The 22,722-nt window shown below is 37.8% G+C and overlaps 1 protein-coding gene across 1 annotated transcript in view; it reads right to left on the bottom strand.

Annotated features, from left to right (window-relative positions):
- Positions 1 to 22,722, bottom strand: part of Stk3 (serine/threonine kinase 3) — a 313,376-nt gene that overhangs the window by 197,890 nt on the left and 92,764 nt on the right. The window contains exons 5-6 of the mRNA XM_055620218.1: positions 14,081 to 14,245; positions 13,448 to 13,615 (exon numbers count right to left, since the gene is read on the bottom strand). Of these exons, the coding sequence (XP_055476193.1) occupies positions 13,448 to 13,615; positions 14,081 to 14,245 (333 nt within the window). The remainder of the gene's footprint in view (positions 1 to 13,447; positions 13,616 to 14,080; positions 14,246 to 22,722) is intronic.

Below are 22,722 nucleotides of genomic sequence, written 5' to 3' on the forward strand. Positions count from 1 at the left end.
TAACTTATTAGGGGCCTTGCAGCATAGGCTCATGACCTAAATTTAATCCCTGAGTTCAAATCTTGGTTATCCTACTGACAGGGTAAGTCATTAGCAAATAATGTTAACCCTTTACTTAAAAGTTTTATCTAAGCTACCTAATAATATTATAACAGTTTCAAATATATTTTTTCACTGTCCAATTCTACTTAGGTCTTTATTTTTACCCTAGGAAGTCCCCTTTATCATACACACACACACACACACACACACACACACACACACACACACCACTGATAATTGGATCAATTATCACATTTAACTCAGTTAAAGACCCAAACCAGTGATAATTGTATGGCACTATACAGGTCGCTAATTTTATTATTTCATTGTTAGATTTATTAACTACCTACCCTGGACAATAGTTTCATATTTTATGTTACAAATGTAAAACACACTAAGCACTTTTTCTGTGTTTTATGTAATCATTAGCTCAAGGAAAAGTATACTGTTGCAAGCAAACCAAAAGACAACTCTGTTTTTCAAGACTCTGACAGAAAACCAAAAAGCAAGAAAATATTCTCATTTCAAAGAAAACAAGAGTCTTTTCAAGTAAGGATTCGTGTTTTGGAAATTTACCTTTTATATGACTTAACTGTTTCTCAACACATGTGTGTCAGTACTGAAGTTGTAAAATAGCTCACAACACAAATAAGATTCAATACTATTTACAAAGCAACTTATAACCATATTATATTTGGAAATACAATCTTATTTGTTGCAGGATATTTGATCACACTGTGAACCTTGAGATTGTGTTCTTTACTGGAAAACCTGACTTTAGTTGTGGTGTGACTCAGCATTAGCACACACCTTTAATCCAAGACTAGAAAGATGAACACAAAAGAGAATGGAGGGACACTGAGTTTAAAGAAGGTTGTTTGAAACAATGTGGGAGAAGGGATTCCTTCTGGGACATGGCTGAGGAGAAAAGTCAGCTGGGTGCTTACTCTGCCTCTCTGAGCTATAGGCTTTCACTTCAGCACTTGGCTCCCAAGTCTTTATTGGTAAAATCCATCCATTAACATTTTGTTAAAAATATTAGGTGCTCCAATGTGTGTTGATGACCACACAGATGAAGAAATCAAACCAGCTGCAGACAAACTGAAAAGCTATCAGATTTGGTAAGATACCTGCCAAGTCCTCAAAGGGAGTGTTAAGTAATATTAAAAGGAAAAAAATTATTTCCCCCATTAAGAATGGGAAATATTATAAATATTATTTAGGGTATTATGACCCTGTCTAGTGCTACTTTAGATGGCTTAAAAATCGAAGCATAAAATGAAAAGATAACTTATTTAACTGAGTCTGACATAATACTAACTATAATTACTATCAGTCTGGTAATTCATATTTTATCCTTAATAGCCATAGTGGCTTTTTATGCCAAATATGAAAAATGGTTTGGTGATTCTGTCAAATTTTTTAAAATGGATTAATAAGATACAATATTAGAAAAAAATTACAAATGAAAATAACAAAAATACTCAAACACAGACAAATTTAGACAAAAACCACCCCAAGGTTGTTAGAACGTCAACCTTAGTTTATCCATTTACTATGGAAGACCTACCAGGAGACAATAGCATCCTCAAGGTTATGAAGAAGTTAAACAGAATCCTACAGACATACAGATCTGAGAAGATTTAAGGAGGTGATAATTTCATACAATATGCATTTACCCTATGTGAAGCAGATATTAAATTCATGGGCAACTCAGAACAGAATTATACCCCAAGACTGGAAAGATTTGGCAACAGCAATATTGGAAGCTGGTCCTTAGTTATGACAAACATAGTGGAAAATGGAAGCTAGGGCCATAGAACAATAAAATAGAGCTAGAGGTATTAATATTTCCCAAGATCAATTTCTAAGTGAAGGTCAATATGCTGAATAATAAAGGCTACATTTTTTATCAGCTTTAAAAACTTGGGACAAGGCTGACGAATCAAGAAAGAAGTCTGAGTCCTTTACTACATTTATACAAGGCCCAAAAGAAGCCCTCACTGTTATAAATAGATTAAGAAGTCAGACAGATTTTATTTAAATCTGTGGCTTTTGAAAATGCTAATTCAGAAAGCAAAAGGATAATCAGGCCTTTAAAAGCAAAATCAGTACCAATATATGAATGGATTAGAAATAAAGGTAATATTGGATCTCACATTTATGATGCTACTCTATAGGAAAAGTAATTTCTACAAGTTTTTAAAGAAAAGAAAATGTCAGATGTTTTAATTGTGGTAATCCAGGTCATATAAAAGGGGATTGTTGGCAGTGTGCTCCTAAAAATGATGTGTTTTGTTTTTTTTTTTTCTAGAGATAATTAAAAAAGAAGGGCCAGCCTTCCGGAGTATGAACAAAGTGTGGCAAAGGCAGGCACTGGCCTAATGCATTCAGATCAACAATGAACACATACGTAGGATAACCATCAAGAAATGCCCTAGGAGGTCTCCTCCAGGCCCTGATATCAAATTTGGTTCAATTGTACCCTGTCAGCATCTGAAAACTCATCCACAGAGCAATTAAAAGATTTAATGCCTGCTGTTAGAAACAACACTGCTCTGGATGTAATAAAGGGAAGAACAGCTTCACTAAATAAAAGAAAAAAATGGGGGAGAGACCAGAAAACAAGTATTTTGGCACACAACTATAAATGATCAGAAAGCAAAACTAAAAATACCAAATAAACGGCATTGAAACTGAAGGTTTAGTAAACACAAGAGCAGATGTAACAATAATTTCACCAAAATCTTGGCATCGAGATTAGCCTCTTCAGCTTCGAGGGATTGGAACTTTATCTCAGGAAAAACAAAGCACAAGATGGGTCAAGTATATAGGGCCAGAAGAACAAATAGAAAAATTAAAGCCATATGTGGCTAATATAGCCATGCACTTGTGGAGACGTGATTTGCTGCAGCAATGGAAAACACAGAATAATATTCCTCCAATCTCAGAAACAAACCATAAAATGCTTCTGACAGTCACAGACCATTCAGGTCATATATAAGCAGGATAAAACAGCTGTTGGTCTTTCAAAGGTACCAACTGCCCTAACTTTAAAATGGCTAACTAACAAACCTGTAGGGGTAGAACAATAGCCTATGATAAATGAAAATGTAAAGGTACTAAAGGTACTAAAACAGCGGGTACAGGAGCAGCTAAATGCTCATCCCATTGAAAAATCTGCCAGCCCATGCACTTTTTTTTGTTACAAAAAAAGTTAGGAAAATGGAGGATTTTAACAGATTTAAGCGCCATAAATAAAGATGATTCAGCCAATGGGTTCTTTACAGCCTGGAATCCTGTTGTCTTCTTTATTACCTAAGTCATGGCTTATGATAGTAAGTGATTTTAAAAAATGCTTTTCACAATCCCTTTGCGTGAGCATGGCAGGGAAAGGTTTGCTTTTACAGTGCCAACTTATAATAGTTGTCCAATAAAGAGGTATCATTGGAAAGTCTTATCATAGGCATTGTGAAACAATCCTATCTATGCCAATATTTTGTACAATAGCTGTTAGAAATAATTCATAAACAATTTCCTCAACCTATAATTTATTATTATATGGATGGCATCTTACTGGCTGATTCAGATGCAGATACCTTAGAAAAATATGTTTGACAAAATAAAAAGAATTTTGTCTTGCTGAGGATTACAAATTTCTCCTGAAAAAATACAAAGAGCAGATTCTATCAATTATCTAAGATATGAGATAGGTTTACAGAAAGTTTGACCACAGAAAGTATAAATCAGGAGAGCTCAATTACAAACTCTTAATGATTTTCAAAACTTGCTGGGAGATACTAACCTGCTAACAGCCCATAAATGGACTAACTACCCAAGAGCTAAGTCATTTATTTCAAACCTTACAAGGTGATAAGGTCTTAAACAGTCCAAGAAAATTATCCACTGAGGCTAAGAGAGAAATTTCGGGTAGAAAAGAAATTTCGGGTAGAAAAGAAATTTCGGGATGCACATGTAGATCTCTTGGACCCAAAGCTGGATTGTATTTTGGTTACTTTGCCCTCTACTCATTCTCCCACAGAAATTCTTATACAGAGAGAAGATAAAATCACAGAATGGATATTTTCAGCACACAGAGTCAAAAACTAAAGACCTATGTAGAAAAGGTATCTGAGTTGATTCTAAAAGGAAGAATGAGACTGTCAATTAGCAGGAATAGGCCCAGCAGAAATTGTGGTACTTTTTACTAATATTGATATTGCCTTTTTATGGGCAAAAAATGAATACTGGAAAAGAGCTTACAGTAATTTCTTTTGGGGGGAGGGAGATTAACAAAAACAAAAGACTTCAGTTTATAAAAAGTACTAATTGGATTCTCCTTCACACAGTAAAAGGGACATCAATTTCTGGAGCCCCTACACTTAATACTGTTGCAAACAAATCAGGAAAGGCAGGTTATATGTCAGAAAAAAATACGTGGCACAAAGCCCTTATGATTCAGTTCAAAAATCAGAGGTGTGTGTCATTCTTATGGTATGATTAAATTTCCTTGAAACTCTTAATATAGTTACTTACTCGCAATATGCAGAAATGGTTTTACATACTGAAACAGCTGAACTTATTCCAGATGATTCAGAATTAACCTCACTATGTACTCAACTACAATAAGTAATCAGAAATAGAAATCATCCATTGTATATAACATTTATCAGATCCCATACAGATCTACCAGGCCCTCTACCACTAGGTAATGATGAAATTGATCAGCTATTAATAGGAATTGTGCTACAAGCCTCAGAATTTCATAGGAAACACCATGTTAACAGCAAAGGTTTGAAGAAATATTTTTCTATCACTTAGCAACAAGCCATGGAAATTATAAGGCAATGAACTATTTGTTCTTGGTATAACCAAACTCCATTATCTGCAAGTAACCCAAAAAGTACCCAAAGAAATGAAGTTTGGTGAATGAATGTGTTTCACTTTGCTGAGTTTGGAAAATTAAAGCATGTGCATCATACCATAGATACATATTCAGGATTCCAATGGGCTTTAAGTTTTGAAAAGGCTGGTTCTATAATTACACATTGATTAGAAGTTATAGCAATTATGTGAATACCTATACAAATTAAGACTAACAACGCTCTAGCATATGTCTCTAATAAAATGAAACAAGGATTTTTTCATTTATAATATAAAAAAATAATACAAGTGTGCCACACAATCCTACAGGACAAGCAGTTATAGAAAGAGCTAATCATACTTTAAAAGAGATGCTTAATAAACATAAAGGGGTCATAAGAACCTCCAGAGATAGATTACATACTGCTTTATTAACATTTTAAAAATGATAATGGGAAAGAAACAACAGCTGCAGAGAAACATTGGATAGTAGAAAGAAAAAAAAAGTATGAATTAAATCAACCTGTATATTTTAAAGATGCGTTGATCTCAGAATGGAAACCGGGATACGTGTCACATTGGGGAAGACGTTTTACCAGTTTCCACAGAAGAAAAACTGTGGATACCATCAAGATTGATAAAGATTAGACTTGAACAGGAGAGACCTCCTTAATAATAGGTGACAATTCAGCAGACAGCTTAGTCGGTTAACTAACTAACTCATAAAGACTAACAATTTCCTTTCATTTGATCAGGCATAAAAAAATAAAAATAAAGAATAATTATATTTTTGAATGATAATTTACTAAAGGCACACTTGCTTTACGAGCATGAAACGAAAAATGGGTTTTCTTGAACTACATGTCTTAATTCCTTGTAGACTGCCATGTGGCGCACCCCATCTTGGACATCACTTTTTGAATTTTCTTCTCAAATAAAAAAAGATAAGTATCTTTTTTGTTGTTGTTTGATATTAAAAACACAATTAAGTGATTTAAAATGTTTTACATAAATTCAAAGTGTTACTACAGTTCAAATTTGTTTTCTAAATCTCTAACAGTTGGGCTGATTTGAAGCTAAAATAAAATATTTGAGCAGGGTGGTAGTAGGCCATGCCTTTAATCCCATCAGAGACAGACAAATCTCTGTAAGTTAGTGTTGGAGGACCCTGCTGTTTAAGGCCAAAGTCCACCATGTCCAAATCACTCTCCAAGCTCAGCACAAAATGGAGGAGTCCCTCCCCCAAGTAGACTTTCCCCCTCTCTGCCTGACCTTGTGTCTAGGCACAGATGCCTAACCATATCAGCAGTATAACCTTTGACACAGTTCCCTGTAAATGCTCTCCCCCTGCCACCCATAGGATAATTAGATATTGTGCTCCTGTCCCTGACAGAACTGTGCTGTCAAAATGTTTACTGTGGGCATATATTAGGTGTTGCCCCCACCAGTGCCCCTGTCCTATATATTCTCTTCATTTCCCTTGAGTAAAGTTGAGCTGTCTTACTGAAGCTGTTCCCTGAAGTCATTCCTTCATACTCACAAGCCATCTGAACTCTGCTTGCTACTTCTGCTCCCTTTCTCCTCACATGCTGGTGGCCAATGACCCCCAGGGAAATGGAGAGCCACAAGTTAGTTGTTTTTTAAATTCTAGAGTTACAGTGAACAAGGTACTAGGGATGCATAGCTTTAATCCCACCACCTATGGACAAAATTCAGATACAGCTCCTAACTGCTATGTTTGCACACTAGAGAAATTACATACAATATTTAAAGCTTATTATAAAACCCTCTACAGGATTACTGGAAAGGCAACTAATTTCAAATGGGGACAATATAAAAAAGAGTTTGGAAACTGCCAGTAAACTCATCTCTGTGCATGCAACCCTGACCAATACCAAACCTGATGATACCCTAACTGTGGATATCATATTTATTGGTAGATCTGTAACTGGGCATACTTCATAAAGCAAAAAAGAGACCACCAACATTTGCCTGTTGGCTTATATTTCAAACACTTTCCATATATGGAGAATATATATTCTCTCTTTGAGAAACAAATCTCGATATTTTATAAAGCATTGGAGAACCTTAGACTCAGTCACTGCCAACCACCCTATTGTCATAAGGGTGCCCCTTATACTGATGGTTTGGATCTGTTAGATGGTGCAGAGTCCTTCTCAGGCTGAGCCATGGAAAGAAGGGTATTACAGTGGAACTGGTAAATGTTAGGATCAATGAAATAACGATGTGCATAACAGATTTTATATGAAAGAGGTTTATTAGATGGAGATGAAGAGAGGGAGAGAAGGAGCGAGAGAGACATGATGGGGGAAGGGAGGGGCAGAGAAAGGGGAGAGAGCAGGAGAGGGAGAGAGTAAGAGGGCAAGAGAACAAAAGCGAGACAAAGTGACATGCTTTTAAGGAGAAACTTAACCAAGCCTGCCAAGTGTGGCTACCTGGCAGGTGACACATGATGATATCATCTAGGCAACCCAGAAGCAGGCTGCCTAAATACTAACATTCTTCCCTTTTTCTATAATTGAAAAATGAGGACCTTGGGTTGCTTCTCACATAAGGCAACTTAAAGTATATAAATGTAGGTTCAGTGGAAGCAGTTCCTGGTTGTCATGCAAGGGGGTAAGAGAGAGAGAAAAAATAATAATAGCATTGGTCCTAACAGTATCTATCTGATTTCCTTCATGACCAGGATGTGGTAGGAAAGGGGTGTGCGCCTTCCCTCACTGAGGAAATACCTAAGCTGCCTAAACTGCTCACTCCTCCCCCAAGAGAGGCACCTATTGTACTGTGGGGACTGGTGGAATGAATGGTCACAACATTAGGCTAATTCATGGTTTACTGATGGTTTAACCACTAATGGAACCAAAACTAACAGAAAGCAGCTCACAATAAACAAGGAGATGATATCACCAATACTGAAGAAGAAACCACAAAATCAGTGCAACACTTATTGGCTATAAGACAAATTAGGAAAACAAAAGGAAAATCTCTGCCTTCTCCAATTAATGGTATATGTGCAATGGTATAGCTATATGGTCATTAAAATGGAAAACCACTAACAGGAAGATAAATGGCAAAGGTCACGGGAGACATAAATGAAAATGACAAAAACAGCAACACTTAGCAGTGGCATCAAATTTTATATGTCTCATACAAGCAAGACAAACAAAACATCTGATAATAATGAAACAGTGGTCAAATTGATATCATATTAACGTAAGACTAGAATATTAAATTTTGCCAAGAAACAAATTCAGAATAAATCAGCACAGATTATAGACTGCACAGTCAAAAAACTTAAAAATTTATCCCTAACACTAAAAAATAAGGAGTAATGGAAAGGCAAACTAAAGCATGACAACCCTGCTATTACAGGAGCCACTGCCAGGTGGCGGTTTACACCTTGAATCCTAGCACCTAGGGAGGCTAAGGCAGACACATAAGAATCACAATGATTTAAATTTAAAACTGCTTATAAAAGGCAGGCTGAAGGGGTTGGGGATTTAGCAGTGGGAGAGTGCTTTGGCAAATGCAAGGCCCTGGGTTAAGTCCTCAGCAATGGGGGGAGAAAAAGAGGACAAAATAACAAAAGGCAGGCTTAAATTCAAAGTGAATGCCCTTTGTGGTCTAAAAATAAATGCACTTAAACCTTTAATTTATATATAAAGAGAAAGGGGGATATAGGTATAGTTATCCAAACATACTAAGCTATATTTAGTTTCAAATTTAAGATTTTTTTTCTAAATTTCAGTTGAAAGATAATACTCTATTTTTGTTGTCAAAAAAGATTTTGCCCTAGAAAAGATAAACCCTGCCAGAAAAAAAAAAAAAAAAAAAAAAAAAAACTCCTTACCCGCGAGAGTTAGGGTTGGGGAAGGGTTTTGCTTTTATCTTTCCAAGAGAAAAAAAGCATCCAACGAAGTCATCTGGAGATGGACAAGTGAACCATGTGAAGAAAATGATGGATCATGAAGAGAAAATGTCCCCAACAGAATAAATTGGCCAAGTGGGATGAAGCACCTCTGGCCAGCCTAAACCCCAGCGCAGAGCCCCGGACCACCACCGGCACCCATGCCTCCACCTCACCTGAGCAGCCAGCCCTTCCTACCCTGGGCAGCACTGGACACAGGCTGGGGTGGCCGTTCTGGGCAGGCAGGTGCTTCCTTCTTCCTTCCCACCATGCGCTGCCCTGCCCCTGGCAGATTTCCAACTGCTTGTTTTGCTGCCCTCTACAGATACAGATATAGGTGGCAATAATCTTTATGTGGACTCAATTCAATTAAAAACTGAAGCTGGCTTTGAGGTTGGAGCATGGCTCTCTCCTTCTCTAAATCCATGTGTGCTTGTTAAAGGATAATCCAAATCTCTGTCTCGTATCACAAGAGCCACCCAGTATGGGACAGAGGAAAACAAAAATTAGAGACTATTCTATTGCACTCATCTCATAATCTTTTGGTTTTCATTTGACCCTATAAGAGGTTTTTTTGTAATCACTTTACATTTTATTAAATCCTGAAATTAATTTAAAATAAACATTTTATACTTTATTTTTTATTTAATTTCATTTATATATTTAGTTACTATAATTTACTCACTTTGTATTCTTGCTGCAGCCCCCTCCCTCATCTCTTCCCAGTCTCACTCACCCTCCCTCTTCTCCCCTTATGCCCCTATGCCCCTTTCCTAGTCCACTGAGAGGGGAGGACCTCCTAGCCCATCAGGTCTCATCAACACTGGCTGCATCATCTCCTAAGGCTGTACCCCCCCATAGGAAGGTGATCAAAGAACTGGCCACTGAGTTCATGTCAGAGATCTAAAACTTTTCTTAAGGTATATCTCAAAATCTATAAGATTGTTATGTATATATAAACTTTCTGTTATGATACTGGTAGTCATGCAGAATACTAATTTTATAAATAAACTTTATCTAGCTTCCCATACATGTTTTCAGGTTTGAGTCTGAAGCAGGTAATAGGAACAATGTTTGTGTACCTTGGATGTACTCAATAGATTGTAATCCTCAAACCTTTCAGAAATCTGCTAAATACACCATTTAAAATGTTTAAGTTTTCTACAATAAACAGTGACCATTCCTGACAGTAACCTCTGAGGTCTCCAAAAAGATGATGGTCCCTGCAAAAAAGAATCCACCTGGATTGTGGTATTGCTAGCCACCATGCCCCCCTCCGCCACCAGGTTCTTCTCAGTGGACAGTTTTGGGTTGATTTCTGTGTTCTATCTAGCCAGCACTGTCACTAAGCTGACAAACAACACCCAAAGATCAGCTGCAGATTACAAACTGCTTAGGACATTTGAACTGCTGAGTTCATAGGAGACTGATACAAACATTTTACAGAACTTTCACCTCAAAAATACTTAATCCTAAGACGGCCAAATACAACCAGGCTGGACACTGTAGAAAACCTGGCAGAAATAGCTTCATTGTTGTAAACAGTTTTACTGTGTTAGAGTTAAACCTTTCCTTTTTATTTAGACAAAAAAGAGGGAAGGGAAGAAATGTTGCAGGATATATGATCACACTGTGAACCCCAAGACTGTGTTCTTCACTGTAAAAACTTGTTTTTAGTTGTGATGTGGCTCAGCCTTAGCACACACCATTAATCCAAAAGCTTTCTGTTTAAATACTGTAAACATGATTAAATAAAGTCAACCTTAGGTCAAGAGGCAGAGCAAGCAACCAGTTGACAGGAAACAAACATAGCATTATTTAGAAAAAAAACACAAAGAGGAACAAAAAGTCGGGAGGATGAATAGAGAGATGCACACAAAAGAGCAGAGAGGGACATCAAGTTTGAAGTAGGTTGTTTGAAAATGTGTAGGAGGAAGGGATTCCTTTCCAAGATGTTCACTGAGGACGAAGGTCAGCTGGGTGCTTTCTCTGCCTCTCAGCTAGCAAGCTTTCACTCCATCATGTGGCTCCCAAGTCTTTATTGTTAAATTTAAAACACTGAGATTTTGTTAAAAACAACATAGGGTCACTATCTAAAGAACCACAGACACACTCAGGAAGGCAGAGGCAGGTAGACTGTTCTGAGTTTTGAGGCCACCCTGGTCTAAAGCAAGTCCAGGACAGCCAAGACAGAGAAACTCTGTCACAAAACAAAAAGAACCATGGACACAAGTATTTCTATATGCAAATTATGAGGAGAAAAACAGAAATCAGTATAAACTGTAGTTATCAAGGGTGACCCCATGCATCTAAATAAATCTGAGGTGTGGAGATATTGATCAGTACTAGCTGCTCTTCCAGAGGACCCAGGTGTGGTTTCCAGCACCCACATCACAGCTCGTAGCTATACCTCCAGTGTCAGGGGGATCTAATGCCCTGGGCAACAGCCACATAGCAGACATACACATAGGCAAAATAACATGTACAGTAAACAAACAAACAAATAAATCAATCAAACCTGAGTTGAGACTTGAAAACCTGGCAGGATTTAAAATAATAGAAAAGGAGACCAAGGCATCTGCAGTGGTTTGAATAAGAATGTTCCCCATAGATCCATAGAGAGTGACATTATTAAGAGGTATGGCCTTGATGGAGTAGGTGTGGCTTTGTTAGAGAACCTGCATCATCAGGGGGCAGGCTTTGAGGTCTCAGAAGTTCAAGCCAGGCCTAATAGCTGATATTTCTTCATGCTGCCTGCCAAAACAGATACAGAACTCCCAGCTACCACGATTGCACCATGTCTGCTGGCACACAGCAGCATGACCATGCTTCCCGCCATGATGATAACAGACTAAACCTCTGAACTGTAAGCCAACCCCAATTAAATGTTTTCCTTTATAATAATTGCCATAGTCATAGTGTCTCTTCACAACAATAGAACAATGACTAAGACAACATCCTAGAAATAAGATTGCAATATATATATAGTATATCCAAAACATTTTAAATACTGTATAACTTAAAGTACAGAAATACTGTAGAAAAATGCTGTATTATAATATTTTTTTACTATTTTATAAGTTATGAATTCAAACTCAAGTGAATTTTAAGATCAATAAAGCAGGGGCCACATACTACAATTCTTTTCAGTCTGGTAGAGAGGCTTTAACATGGTCAAATGTGATGTGCTAAACCATTTATTTAGAAGATTTACAAAGGGTAAAAATAGTTATAATGTAAGATTTACTGTAGAACTTAGCTAGGATGTGGTGAAAAAAAAAACTGTAAACCTCTTCTTGAAACTTAATTACATCTCATTAGAGAATCATCCCATGAACATCCTGACCAAACTACCAGAAGTAACTAATACTCAAAAAAATGAGTTTGTATTCCTGTTCCTATACTGACTCTACTATTTTTCATGTTTTTTCAAATAAATAATTTATGCTATTTTTACTTTCTAATATTGACAAGGGAGTTTAAATGTATAAAGACAATATAAATGGAATATAACAGTACCACTAAAATAATTGTCAGGTAATGGGCCTCAATATGTCATGTAGATTTTTAAGTATTTTCAATACTGCACTCATCTATAACATTGCTATGGCATTGTAATATCAAACATAATACCAATTTATTCCTCATTGGATATTCAAAAATATTCCCTCCTTTCTTCCTCCATCTATTTACTCCACTTGCCTCTCCAAGTCACCCTTTGTCTTTTCTATAAACATACATTTGGGTCCCCCTTCACTCCTATATCTTTCTTAGGGTAACTATAGCCACTAGACAGAAATAATATATACAAAGATAAATTACATATCTATGCCAAAGAGTCACAAATCCTAAAGACTATGTCATTACAAATCCTAAAGCACAAAAACTAAACTTGAATATGCAAGGTTTATACTTCAAATGCAAGATTATCATGAACCAAAGGCAGGTAGCTATGATTAAGAGAATTTTAAAAAGTGTATTTTTTAAATAAATACTTATTTATAGAAATACACCTAATTCTCTCAAAAATACAAAGCAATAAAAACTTTATTTTATGTGTATGTATGTTTTGTCTGCATGTCTGTCTGTGTAATCAATCACATGTGTGCCTGGTGTACAGAGGCCACAAGATGGGGCAGGAACCCATGAACTGGAGTTATAAAGAGCTGTGGGCTAGGAACTGAATCCAGGTCCTCTGGAAGAACAGCCAGTGCTCTTGACTGCTGAGCTATCTCTCCAGCCTCCATAAAGACTTTAATTATCAGCTTAAAAAAATACACAAAGAAGAAAGAAACGGCACAGAAAGATGGGAACAGAGAACTATGTAGAAACATGAAGACTAATTTTCTAATAACCTTTGGAAAGCAGTGAGCTTAAAAAAAAAAAGTCTACTAGAAAACAAGGCTTTTGTGGCAAGTATTTGGGGTGAAAGAAAATAGTGCTTGTTACAGAAAAATGGCTCTTAGTGAAATAAAGTCAGAAGTTAACAGTTGCACATCTTTAATAATCTACTCCTTCTACACAGAATCTACACTTGCTTTGTGTTTGTTAATTTTATTATTACAAAACTGTAAGACTCAAAACCAACGCTTTTAACAAAATGTCATTTCTTACCCTCATAGGATGTATATCAGCATAAGGAGGTTTTCCCTCTGCCATTTCTATAGAGGTGATGCCAAGGGACCAGATGTCAGCCACACAGTTGTAACCTATTTCTTGAATTACCTCAGGAGCCATCCAAAATGGAGTTCCTATTACAGTATTGCGTTTGGCCATTGTATCCTGCAATGGCATTATATAAGCATAAATACTATACAAAAACAAAAAAAAACTGTTAAAACAACAAACTCATTAAAACACGATCTGCTAATAATACAAATTCTCTTCAAAATTGACTATTTTCCTAATGTTTCAACTAGTTATAACATATTTTAGGAATCTCAAATTGTAAAATAACCAAGAGTTATTTTATTAAAGATAGCCATTAAAAATAGTATGATAACAGTAAAAGCAACAAATACCAATGTACCAAGAGATTAAATAGTTTCCCTTTCATAAATATGAGCATTTTGATGATGAATGTATTTCATTATCTAGTGACCCTCACAACGTAAACAGACTCAAATATGGCTTCTTCTCCATAAGAGTAACAATGTTACCCTACCATACTCACTAATTACCAACTTAGTCAAAATCAAGCCTGAAAAATAGTCAAAAATATTAAAAAAATTATTAAAGCCAACTTACGGTTAACTGGCCAGCCACTCCAAAATCTGCGAGCTTTGCGTGTCCTTCTGTATTGAGGAGAATATTCCCAGCTTTTATATCTCTGTGTATTTTCCTCATAAAATGCAAATATTCTAATCCTTTCAATGTGGATTTTAGAATAGTTGCAATTTCATCTTCTGTTAACTGGAAAGGAATATTTTTAAAATCATGTTGAGATACAATGTCAGATAAAGTCACAGAAGACAATAGTAAACAAGTACTCCTTTTTTTTCTTTCTTTGTTGCTTACTTGCTTGCTTGCTTGCTTGCTTGCTTGCTTTCAGACAGGGTTTCCTTGTGTAGCCCTGGCTGCCCTAGATCTGGCTGTGTAGACCAGACTGGCCTCGAATTCAGAGATCTGCCTGCCTCTGCCACCCAAGTGCTGGGATTAAAGGCATGTGCCACCACTGTCCGACATGAGCACTTAACAGCCACTAAAACTCTACAAAAACAGATCAAGATTAATAAATCACAAAATTTCTGCCCTCCACACAATACCGTTATTCTATTATATCCTTTACTTAAAAATGAAAGATTAAATTCCTTTAGAATTATCTATTGTGCACAAAGAGTAAAAATGTGCATTCCAAGAATCTCCTTGACTAAAAGTCATAATTTCCCTTTGAGCCACTACAATCTGTTTTTCACTGATTATTTCATTTACCTTTAAAACAATCCTATAGTATAGCATTATATTCTAAAGTAGTAACAAGCAAATATTTGGGCTTCTTTCCAGGTTCCTGTTATTAGAAAAGAATTTCTAAATCCCTTGTAATTTGAGTAACAAAAGAAATGAAAGGGACAGGGACACACACACACACACACACACACACACGTCAGGGTATCATGCAGCACAAGGTAGCCTCTAAGCTGCTACCAGCTGCAGCTGACACTGAACTTCTGGTCTCCTGCCTGCATCTCCCAGTTTGGGGCTTACAGAGACTCATAGCATGTAGTTTATGTGGTGTGGTGCTGAAAGTCAATCTCAGGGCTTCACACCTGGAGATAAGCATTCTACCAAATGATCTAGCTCCTTCTTCAGAATTTATAATGTGAGTCTTTCATACTAGCAAAGTGACTCTTGGTAGGACCCTGAATAAATACACAGTAGAACATGGTCACTAGAAAAGACAACCATGTCATTAAAGGGTTGGATTCACCCCATCTCATAATATGTGACTTAATCACCAATGTCCTATGTTGGCATAATGTTCTTTTGGGAGGTATACACCTTACCCTGGTTCATTCAAATGCTTATTTCTCTCACCCACTATCTGGTTTCAATCAGGACACTGCATTATGATATTTATTCTAAGCATCACCTGTCTCAAGTTTGTGTAAACATGCCACAATTTGTTCTCTAAATTGTCAATTAAAACAACGAGCCACAAAGTTGAGCAATGGAGAGGATAGGATGGGACATCCTGGTTCAGAGTGGGAGGAGAGGAAGGAAGCAGAAGGAGAGACAGGAGTAGGAGAAGAGGAGCAGAAGCAGGGAGAGCAGAAGCTGGAGGAGAAGTCTTGGAATGACGTGGAGAAATGAACCAGACCTAAAATATCACTAAAAGCAAGTATAATGGGTGAATCTGAATGACAAGAAACTATAAGGGCTTGGAGGTTTAGGATGGAGTAACTATTGCCCAGCATTGTGTTCTACGTTAATTAAATAAATCATAGTCTGTGTGGGATTTGGTTATACAGCTGGTTAAGATTAACTGCAGCTTTACTAAAAGATATATCAATAGTAAATATTAATTACCAAATGCAACAGTTCTAAGACTTAACTATGCCTATATAATCAAATAAAAAATAAATGGTTAAACTTATGATCTAAGTACAGAGGAAGGCATCACTTGAAAAAAAAAAACAAACAGGTAGTGGCACACACTCACACAAAAAAAGGTCAGTGGCAACTGCCACAAGGAACACAGGCAGAGAACTGGAGGGGGGGTGTCTCTGTGTACTCAGAAATATCTAAGGGACTCTTTTTTTTGTTGTTGTTGTTCTATGTTTTATAGCATGTTAAGGGTAAGGAGATTGGGGAGATACCCTGAGGGCTGACCTGGGGCTCACACATTCTAAGCATGTTCAGTCACTAAGCTATACTTCCAGTCCACATCACTAAAAGACGTTTTTACTGAGGTCTAAATGATATGGAGCCAATCGTATGAATGTTTTCTTGGAACACACAAACTACACTAAAGCAGGTGGGAAAGAAAAATTTCTAAAGATCAGAAAGAGGAAGGCACACTTAAGAGAACATATTTTGTTCACATACTATTATGAGACCAGAGATAGAAAAGGACACTGAGAAAACTACAGAATGGTATCCTTTAGTGCAAGTCCTTAATAAAATACTGGCAAATACAAATAAACAGGATATTGAAAGGATTTTATATACCATTACCAAATGAAATTTATTTCCCAAATTTAAAGATGGTGCAACATATGAATTTTGTACAATATAATGTATTATCTTAACAGAATAATGAGGGGAAAGTCACATGATCACTTCAAGTATTAACAGGAAAGCCAACTGACTAAACAAAAAATTCAACAAAATATGATGAAAACACATAGCAAGCTAGGGACCAACAGAACCAGCTCTACCTTAGAGCAGTGGAGACACACAGAGCACAATACGCACTGTCACAGCCCGGAAGCATCTCCACTAGAGCAGAAACAAGCAAGGGAACTGCTCTTGCCATGTCTATTCAACATAGTACTTGAAGGTTCTAAGCAGAGCAATGACGCAGAAAAAGAACTACAAGAAGTAAAACAATATGTTTGCAAAACAACAACAGTTTTACTCTCATTATCAAGAATAATTTTAGCAATCTAGCAGGATACAGAGAACAAAATCATTAGCATTCCTTAATAGGAAATTGCAAAAACTTCCACTTACAATAATATCAAAAGAATAAAATACTAAGAAATTAACCAAGTGATAGACTTATACAGTGAGAACAAGAAAACACTGAATGATATTGAAGAGGAAATGAAAATGGAAATGTATCCCACAGCCACATTCACACACTTCTTGCTAAGACGCCCACGCTACACAAAGCAATCTACAGATTCAATATGAGCTGCATCAAAATCTCAGTGATGTTAATGAAGAAACAGAAAAAAATCTTAAAATTAATAGACCAAGCTGGGTAGTGACTGTCACCTGTAACCCCACAACTAATGGGCTGAAGCAATAGTGACATGACCTCAAACCCATCTAGGCCACCATGGGCTACAAAGAACAGTCTGAACAAACTACAAGACACATACTCCCTAATCTGAAATCTTACTATTTACTGCTATAAGAAAACACATAGAGATGAATGGGATAGAATGATGATTCCAAAATTAGCCCATGTATACCTAGTCACAAGATTTCAACAAAACTACTTAATTTATTTAAAAAAAGACTATTTTAACACATAGTACCATATACAAACATTAACTAAAAATGGACCAAAGATTTAAATGTAAGATTAAATCCAAACAATATAAGAAAGGAAAGACAACCAAAAGCTTCACAACATGGGATTTGGCAGTAATTTTTCTGCCAAATGACACAACTACAAAAGAAAAAACAAATGGGTAGCTTTATGATATTTCTGTAAATCTGTGTAATAAGATAGTTAAAACATAGCCCCCAAACTGGAAAATGAAGTTTATTTCTGTGAGCAAAAAATATTTTCCAAAATATATAGAAAACATCTTTAAAAAACAACAAAAAAATACATTTTAAAATAGACAAGGATTTTTTTATAATTAAATTTATTTTTATTAATTACAGTTTATTCACTTTGTATCCCCCCATAAGGCCCTCCCTCCTCCCCTGCTGGTCCCATCCTCCCTCCCCCTTCTTCATGCATGCCCCTCCCCAAGTCCACTGATAGGGGAGGTCCTCTTCTCCTTCCTTCTGATCTTAGTCTATCAAATCACATCAGGAATGGCTGCATTGTCAGCTTCTATGGCCTGGCAAGGCTGCTACCCCCTCACGGGGAGGTGATCAAAGAACAGGCCAATCAGATTATGTCAGAGGCAGTCCCTCTTCCCATTACTATGTAACCCAATTGGACACTAAGCTACCATGGACTACATCTGTGCAGGGGTTCTAGGTTATCTCCATGCCTGGTACTTGGTTGCAGTATGAGTCTCTGGGAAGAACCCAGAGACCCCAGAAATTTTCTGGTTCTGTTTTTCTCCTTGTAGGGTCCCTGTTCTCTTCAGATCTTACTATTTCTCACTTCTTACATAAGATTCTCTGCACATTGCCAACAGTTGGCTATAAGTCTCAGCATCTACTTTGATAGTCTGCAGTGTAGAGCCTTTCAGAGGCCCTCTGTGGCAAGTTAGGTTGTTTCCTGTTTTCTTCTTCTTCTGATGTCCATCCTCTTTGCCTTTCGGGATAGGGATTGAACATTTTAGTCAGGGTCCTCTCTCTTGATTAGTTTCTTTAGATGTACAGGTTTTAGTAGGTTTATCCTATATTATATGTCTGTATGAGTGAGTATTACCATGTATGTCTTTCTGCTTCTGGGATAGCTCACTCAGGATGATCCTTTCCAGGTCCCACCATTTACCTGCAAATTGCATGATTTCCTTATTTTTCATTGCAGAGTAATACTCAATTGTATAGATGTACCACAATTTCTGCATCCATTCTTCAGTTGAGGGCATCTGGGCTGTTTCCAGCTTTTGGCTGTTACAAATAAAGCTGCTAAAAACATGGTTGAGCAAATGTCCTTTTTGTGTACTTGAGCCTCTTTTGGGTATATGCCTAGGAGTGGTATGGCTGGATCTTGAGGAAGCGCTATTCCTAGTTGTCTGAGAAAGCGCCAGATTGCTTTCCAGAGTAGTTGGATTACTTGGTTTGCTGCTTTTCAGCTTCTTTAGTTCTTTATATATACTGGATATTGGCCCTTTATGTCAGATAAAGGGTTGGTGAAGATTCTTTCCCAATCTGTAGGCAGTCGTTTTGTTTTGATGATGGTGTCCTTTGCTTTACAGAAGTAGACAAAAATTTCTAAACAGAACACAAACAACTCAGGCTCTAAGCTCAGCAATTAATAAATAAAATAGGACCTCATGAAACTAAAAAGCTTTTGTAAGGCAAAGGACACCACAAAACAACAGCCTACAGACTGGGAAAAGATCTTGACCAACCCTATATCTGACAGAAGACTAAATACCAAAATATATAAGGAATTCAAGAAATGAAACACCAAAAAAGCAAATACTCCAATTTAAAAATGGGGTATACTATATCTGACAGAGGGCTAATATCCTGTATAAAAAGAACTAAAGAAGTTGAAAAGCAACAAATTTAGTACTCCAATTAAAAAAAAATGGGGAACAGCGTTAAACAGAGAATTCTCAATAGAGGAATATTGAATGGCAGAGAAACACTTAAAGAAATGCTCAACCTCATTAGTCATCAGGGAAATGCAAATTAAAACGACCCTGAGATTTCACCTTACACCCATCAGAATGGCTAAGATCAAAAACTCAAGTGACAACACATGTTGGAGAGGTTGTGGAGAAAGGGGAGCCCTCCTCCACTGCTGGTGGGAATGTAAACTCATACAACCATTCTGGAAAGCAATCTGGCGCTTTCTCAGACAACTAGGAATAGCACTTCCTCAAAATCCAGCTGTACCACTCCTAGGCATATATCCAAAAGAGGCTCAAGTACACAATAAGGACATCTGCTCAACCATGTTTGTAGAGCTTTATTTGTAATAGGCAGAAGCTGGAAATAACTCAGATGCCCCTCAACTAAGGAATGGATATAGAAATTGTGGTATATCTACACAATGGAATATTACTCAACAATAAAAAACAAGGAAATCATTGAAATTGGCAGGTAAATGGTGGGAACTGGAAAAGATAATCCTGAGTGAGCTATCCCAGAAGCAGAAAGACCCACACGGTATATACTCACTCATATAGACATATAATATAGGAGAAACCTACTAAAATCTGTACACCTAAAGAAACTAATCAAGAGGGAGGACTCTGGCTAAAATGCTCAATCCCCATCTAGAAAGTCAAAGAAGATGGACATCAGAAGAAGTAGAAAACAGGGAACAAGTTAGGAGCCTGACACAGAGTACCTCTGAAAGGTTCTGCCCTGCAGACTATCAAAGCAGATGCTGATACTTATGGCCAACCTTTGGGCAGAGTACAGGGAATCTTATGAAAGAAGTGGGAAATAGTAAGGCTTGGAGAGGACAGGAGCTCCACAAGGAGAGCAACAGAACCAAAAAATCTGAGCACAGGGGTCTTTCCTGAGACTCATACTCCAACCAAGTACTATGCATGGAGATAACCTAGAACCCTGCACAGATGTAGCCCATGGCAGTTCAGTGTCCAAGTGGGTTCCATAGTAATGGGAACAGGGACTGCCTCTGACATGAACTGATTGGCCTGTTCTTTGATCACCTCACCCTGATGGGGAAGCAGCCTTACCAGGCCAGAGAGGAAGACAATGCAGCCACTCCTGATGAGACCTAATAGACTAGGATCAAAAGGAAGGAAAAGAAGACCTCCCCTATCAGTGGACTTGGGAAGGGGCATGCATGGAGAAGTGAGAGGAAGGGAAGGGTTGGGAGGGGAGTAGGGAGGCAGCTGCAGGGGGAATACAAAGTGATTAAAATGTAATTAATAAAAAATGGGGTATAGAGCTAAACAGAGAATTCCAACAAAGGAATATCAAATGGCTGAGAACCACTTAAAGAAATGCCGAATGATCTTAGCCACAAAGAAAATGCAAATCAAAATGAATGAGATTCCATCTCACACTGTCAGAATGGCTAAGATTAAAATCAAGTGATAGCATATACTGGTGAGGATGTAGAGAAAGGGAACACTCCTCCATTGCTGGTGGGAGTGCAAACTTGTACAACCACTCTGGAAATCAATCTGGAGGTTTCTCAGAATTCCTCAATCCTCAAGATCCAGCATACCACTCCTGGGCATATACCCAAAAATTGTTCCACCAAACCACAAGGACACTTGCTCATATGTTCACAGCTAGAACTGGAAACAACTTAGATGTCCCTCAACTGAAGAATAAAGAAAATGTGGTAGATTTTTATACAATAGAATACTATTCAGCTATTAAAATCTTGAAATTTGCAGGCAAATGGATAGAACTCAAAAATATTATTCTGAGTGAGGTAACCCAGACCCAGAAAGAGATACATGGTATGTTTTCACTTATAAGTGGATATTAGCCATATAGTACAGGATAACCGTTCTACAATCCACAGACCCAAAGAAGCTAAGTAAGAAAAGGGGCCCAAGGGAGAATGCTTGATTCTCCCTTAGAAAGGGAAATAAAATAGAAATCTGAAGTGGATTAAGAGAGAGACCAGGTGGGATAAGGGGTGGGAAGGGAAAGGAAGGTGAAGATCAGGTGTGGGGAGAAGGATGGTGGGAGGTGAGATGGCTGGGAGAGAAAGGAAAACAATGGGGGGGCATCTCTGGGACAAGCTGGAGATCCATACTGGGGTCGGCTCCTGGGAGGATATAGGGGTGACTCCAACTGACGCCTTTAGCAGTGGGGGGATATGGAGACTGAAGTGGCCACTTCCTATACCCAGGCAGGACTTCCAGTGGAGGGAGGAGGACACCAACCCACTCACAAAACCTTCGACCCAAAGTTTACCCTGTCAACAAGGTGTGTGTTGATAAAGATGGAGCAGAGATCTAGGGAATGGCCAAACAAAGACAGGCCCAACCTGAGACCCACCCAAAGAAGAGAGCCTACCCCTGACATTATTGATGATACTCTGCTATGCTTGCAGACAGGAACCTAGCAAAACTGTCCTCTAACAGGCTCCACCTAGCAGTGGATTGAAACAGATGCAGAGACCCACAGCCAAACATTAGGGAGAGCTCGGGAAGTCTTGTGGAAGAGTGAGGGGAAGAATAGAAGGACCAGGAGGGGACAAGAACTCCACAGGATGATCAACAGAGTCAACTAACCAAGGACCACAGAGACTGAACCACCAACCAAAGAGCATGCATTACTGTTCCTAGGGCCCCTGCACATATGTAGCTGATAATCAAGTTGGTCTTCAAGAGAGTCCCCTAGAAAACAGAACAAGTGCAGTCACTAACACAAACTCTGTTATCTGATTTTGTATCACATTCCCCTAGCTGGACTGCCTTGTTGGGCCTCAGTGGAAGAGGATGTGCTCAGTAGATTTGAGACTTGATGAGACTTGATGTGCTGGGGTGGGTTGGTCAGAGAAGATCCCCTTTTCTGAGAAGGGGAGAGGAAAAGGGAGAAGAGGGTGGGAGGACAGTACCAGGAGGAGAAGGGGGGAGGTCTGTGATAGGTATGCAAAGTGAATAAAGATATATATATATATACATATATATATATATATATATATATATATGTACATACACACACACACATTACTATGGGAAGGAAGGAAGGACGGACGGACAAAGGACCAGAATAGATGTTTCCTCAAAGATAAATAAATGTGGGTCAAAAAGACACTCAGCAGGTAAAATCACACACATGCCTCACATCCCAAGTTTGATCCTGGAACTCAAGTGTGTGTGTGTGTGTGTGTGTGTGTGTGTGTGTGTGTGTGTGTGTGT

Source organism: Psammomys obesus, unplaced genomic scaffold (genome assembly GCF_907164565.1).
Source record: "Psammomys obesus unplaced genomic scaffold, mPsaObe1.curated_primary_1811, whole genome shotgun sequence".
In the NCBI taxonomy this organism is placed as follows: domain Eukaryota; kingdom Metazoa; phylum Chordata; class Mammalia; order Rodentia; family Muridae; genus Psammomys; species Psammomys obesus.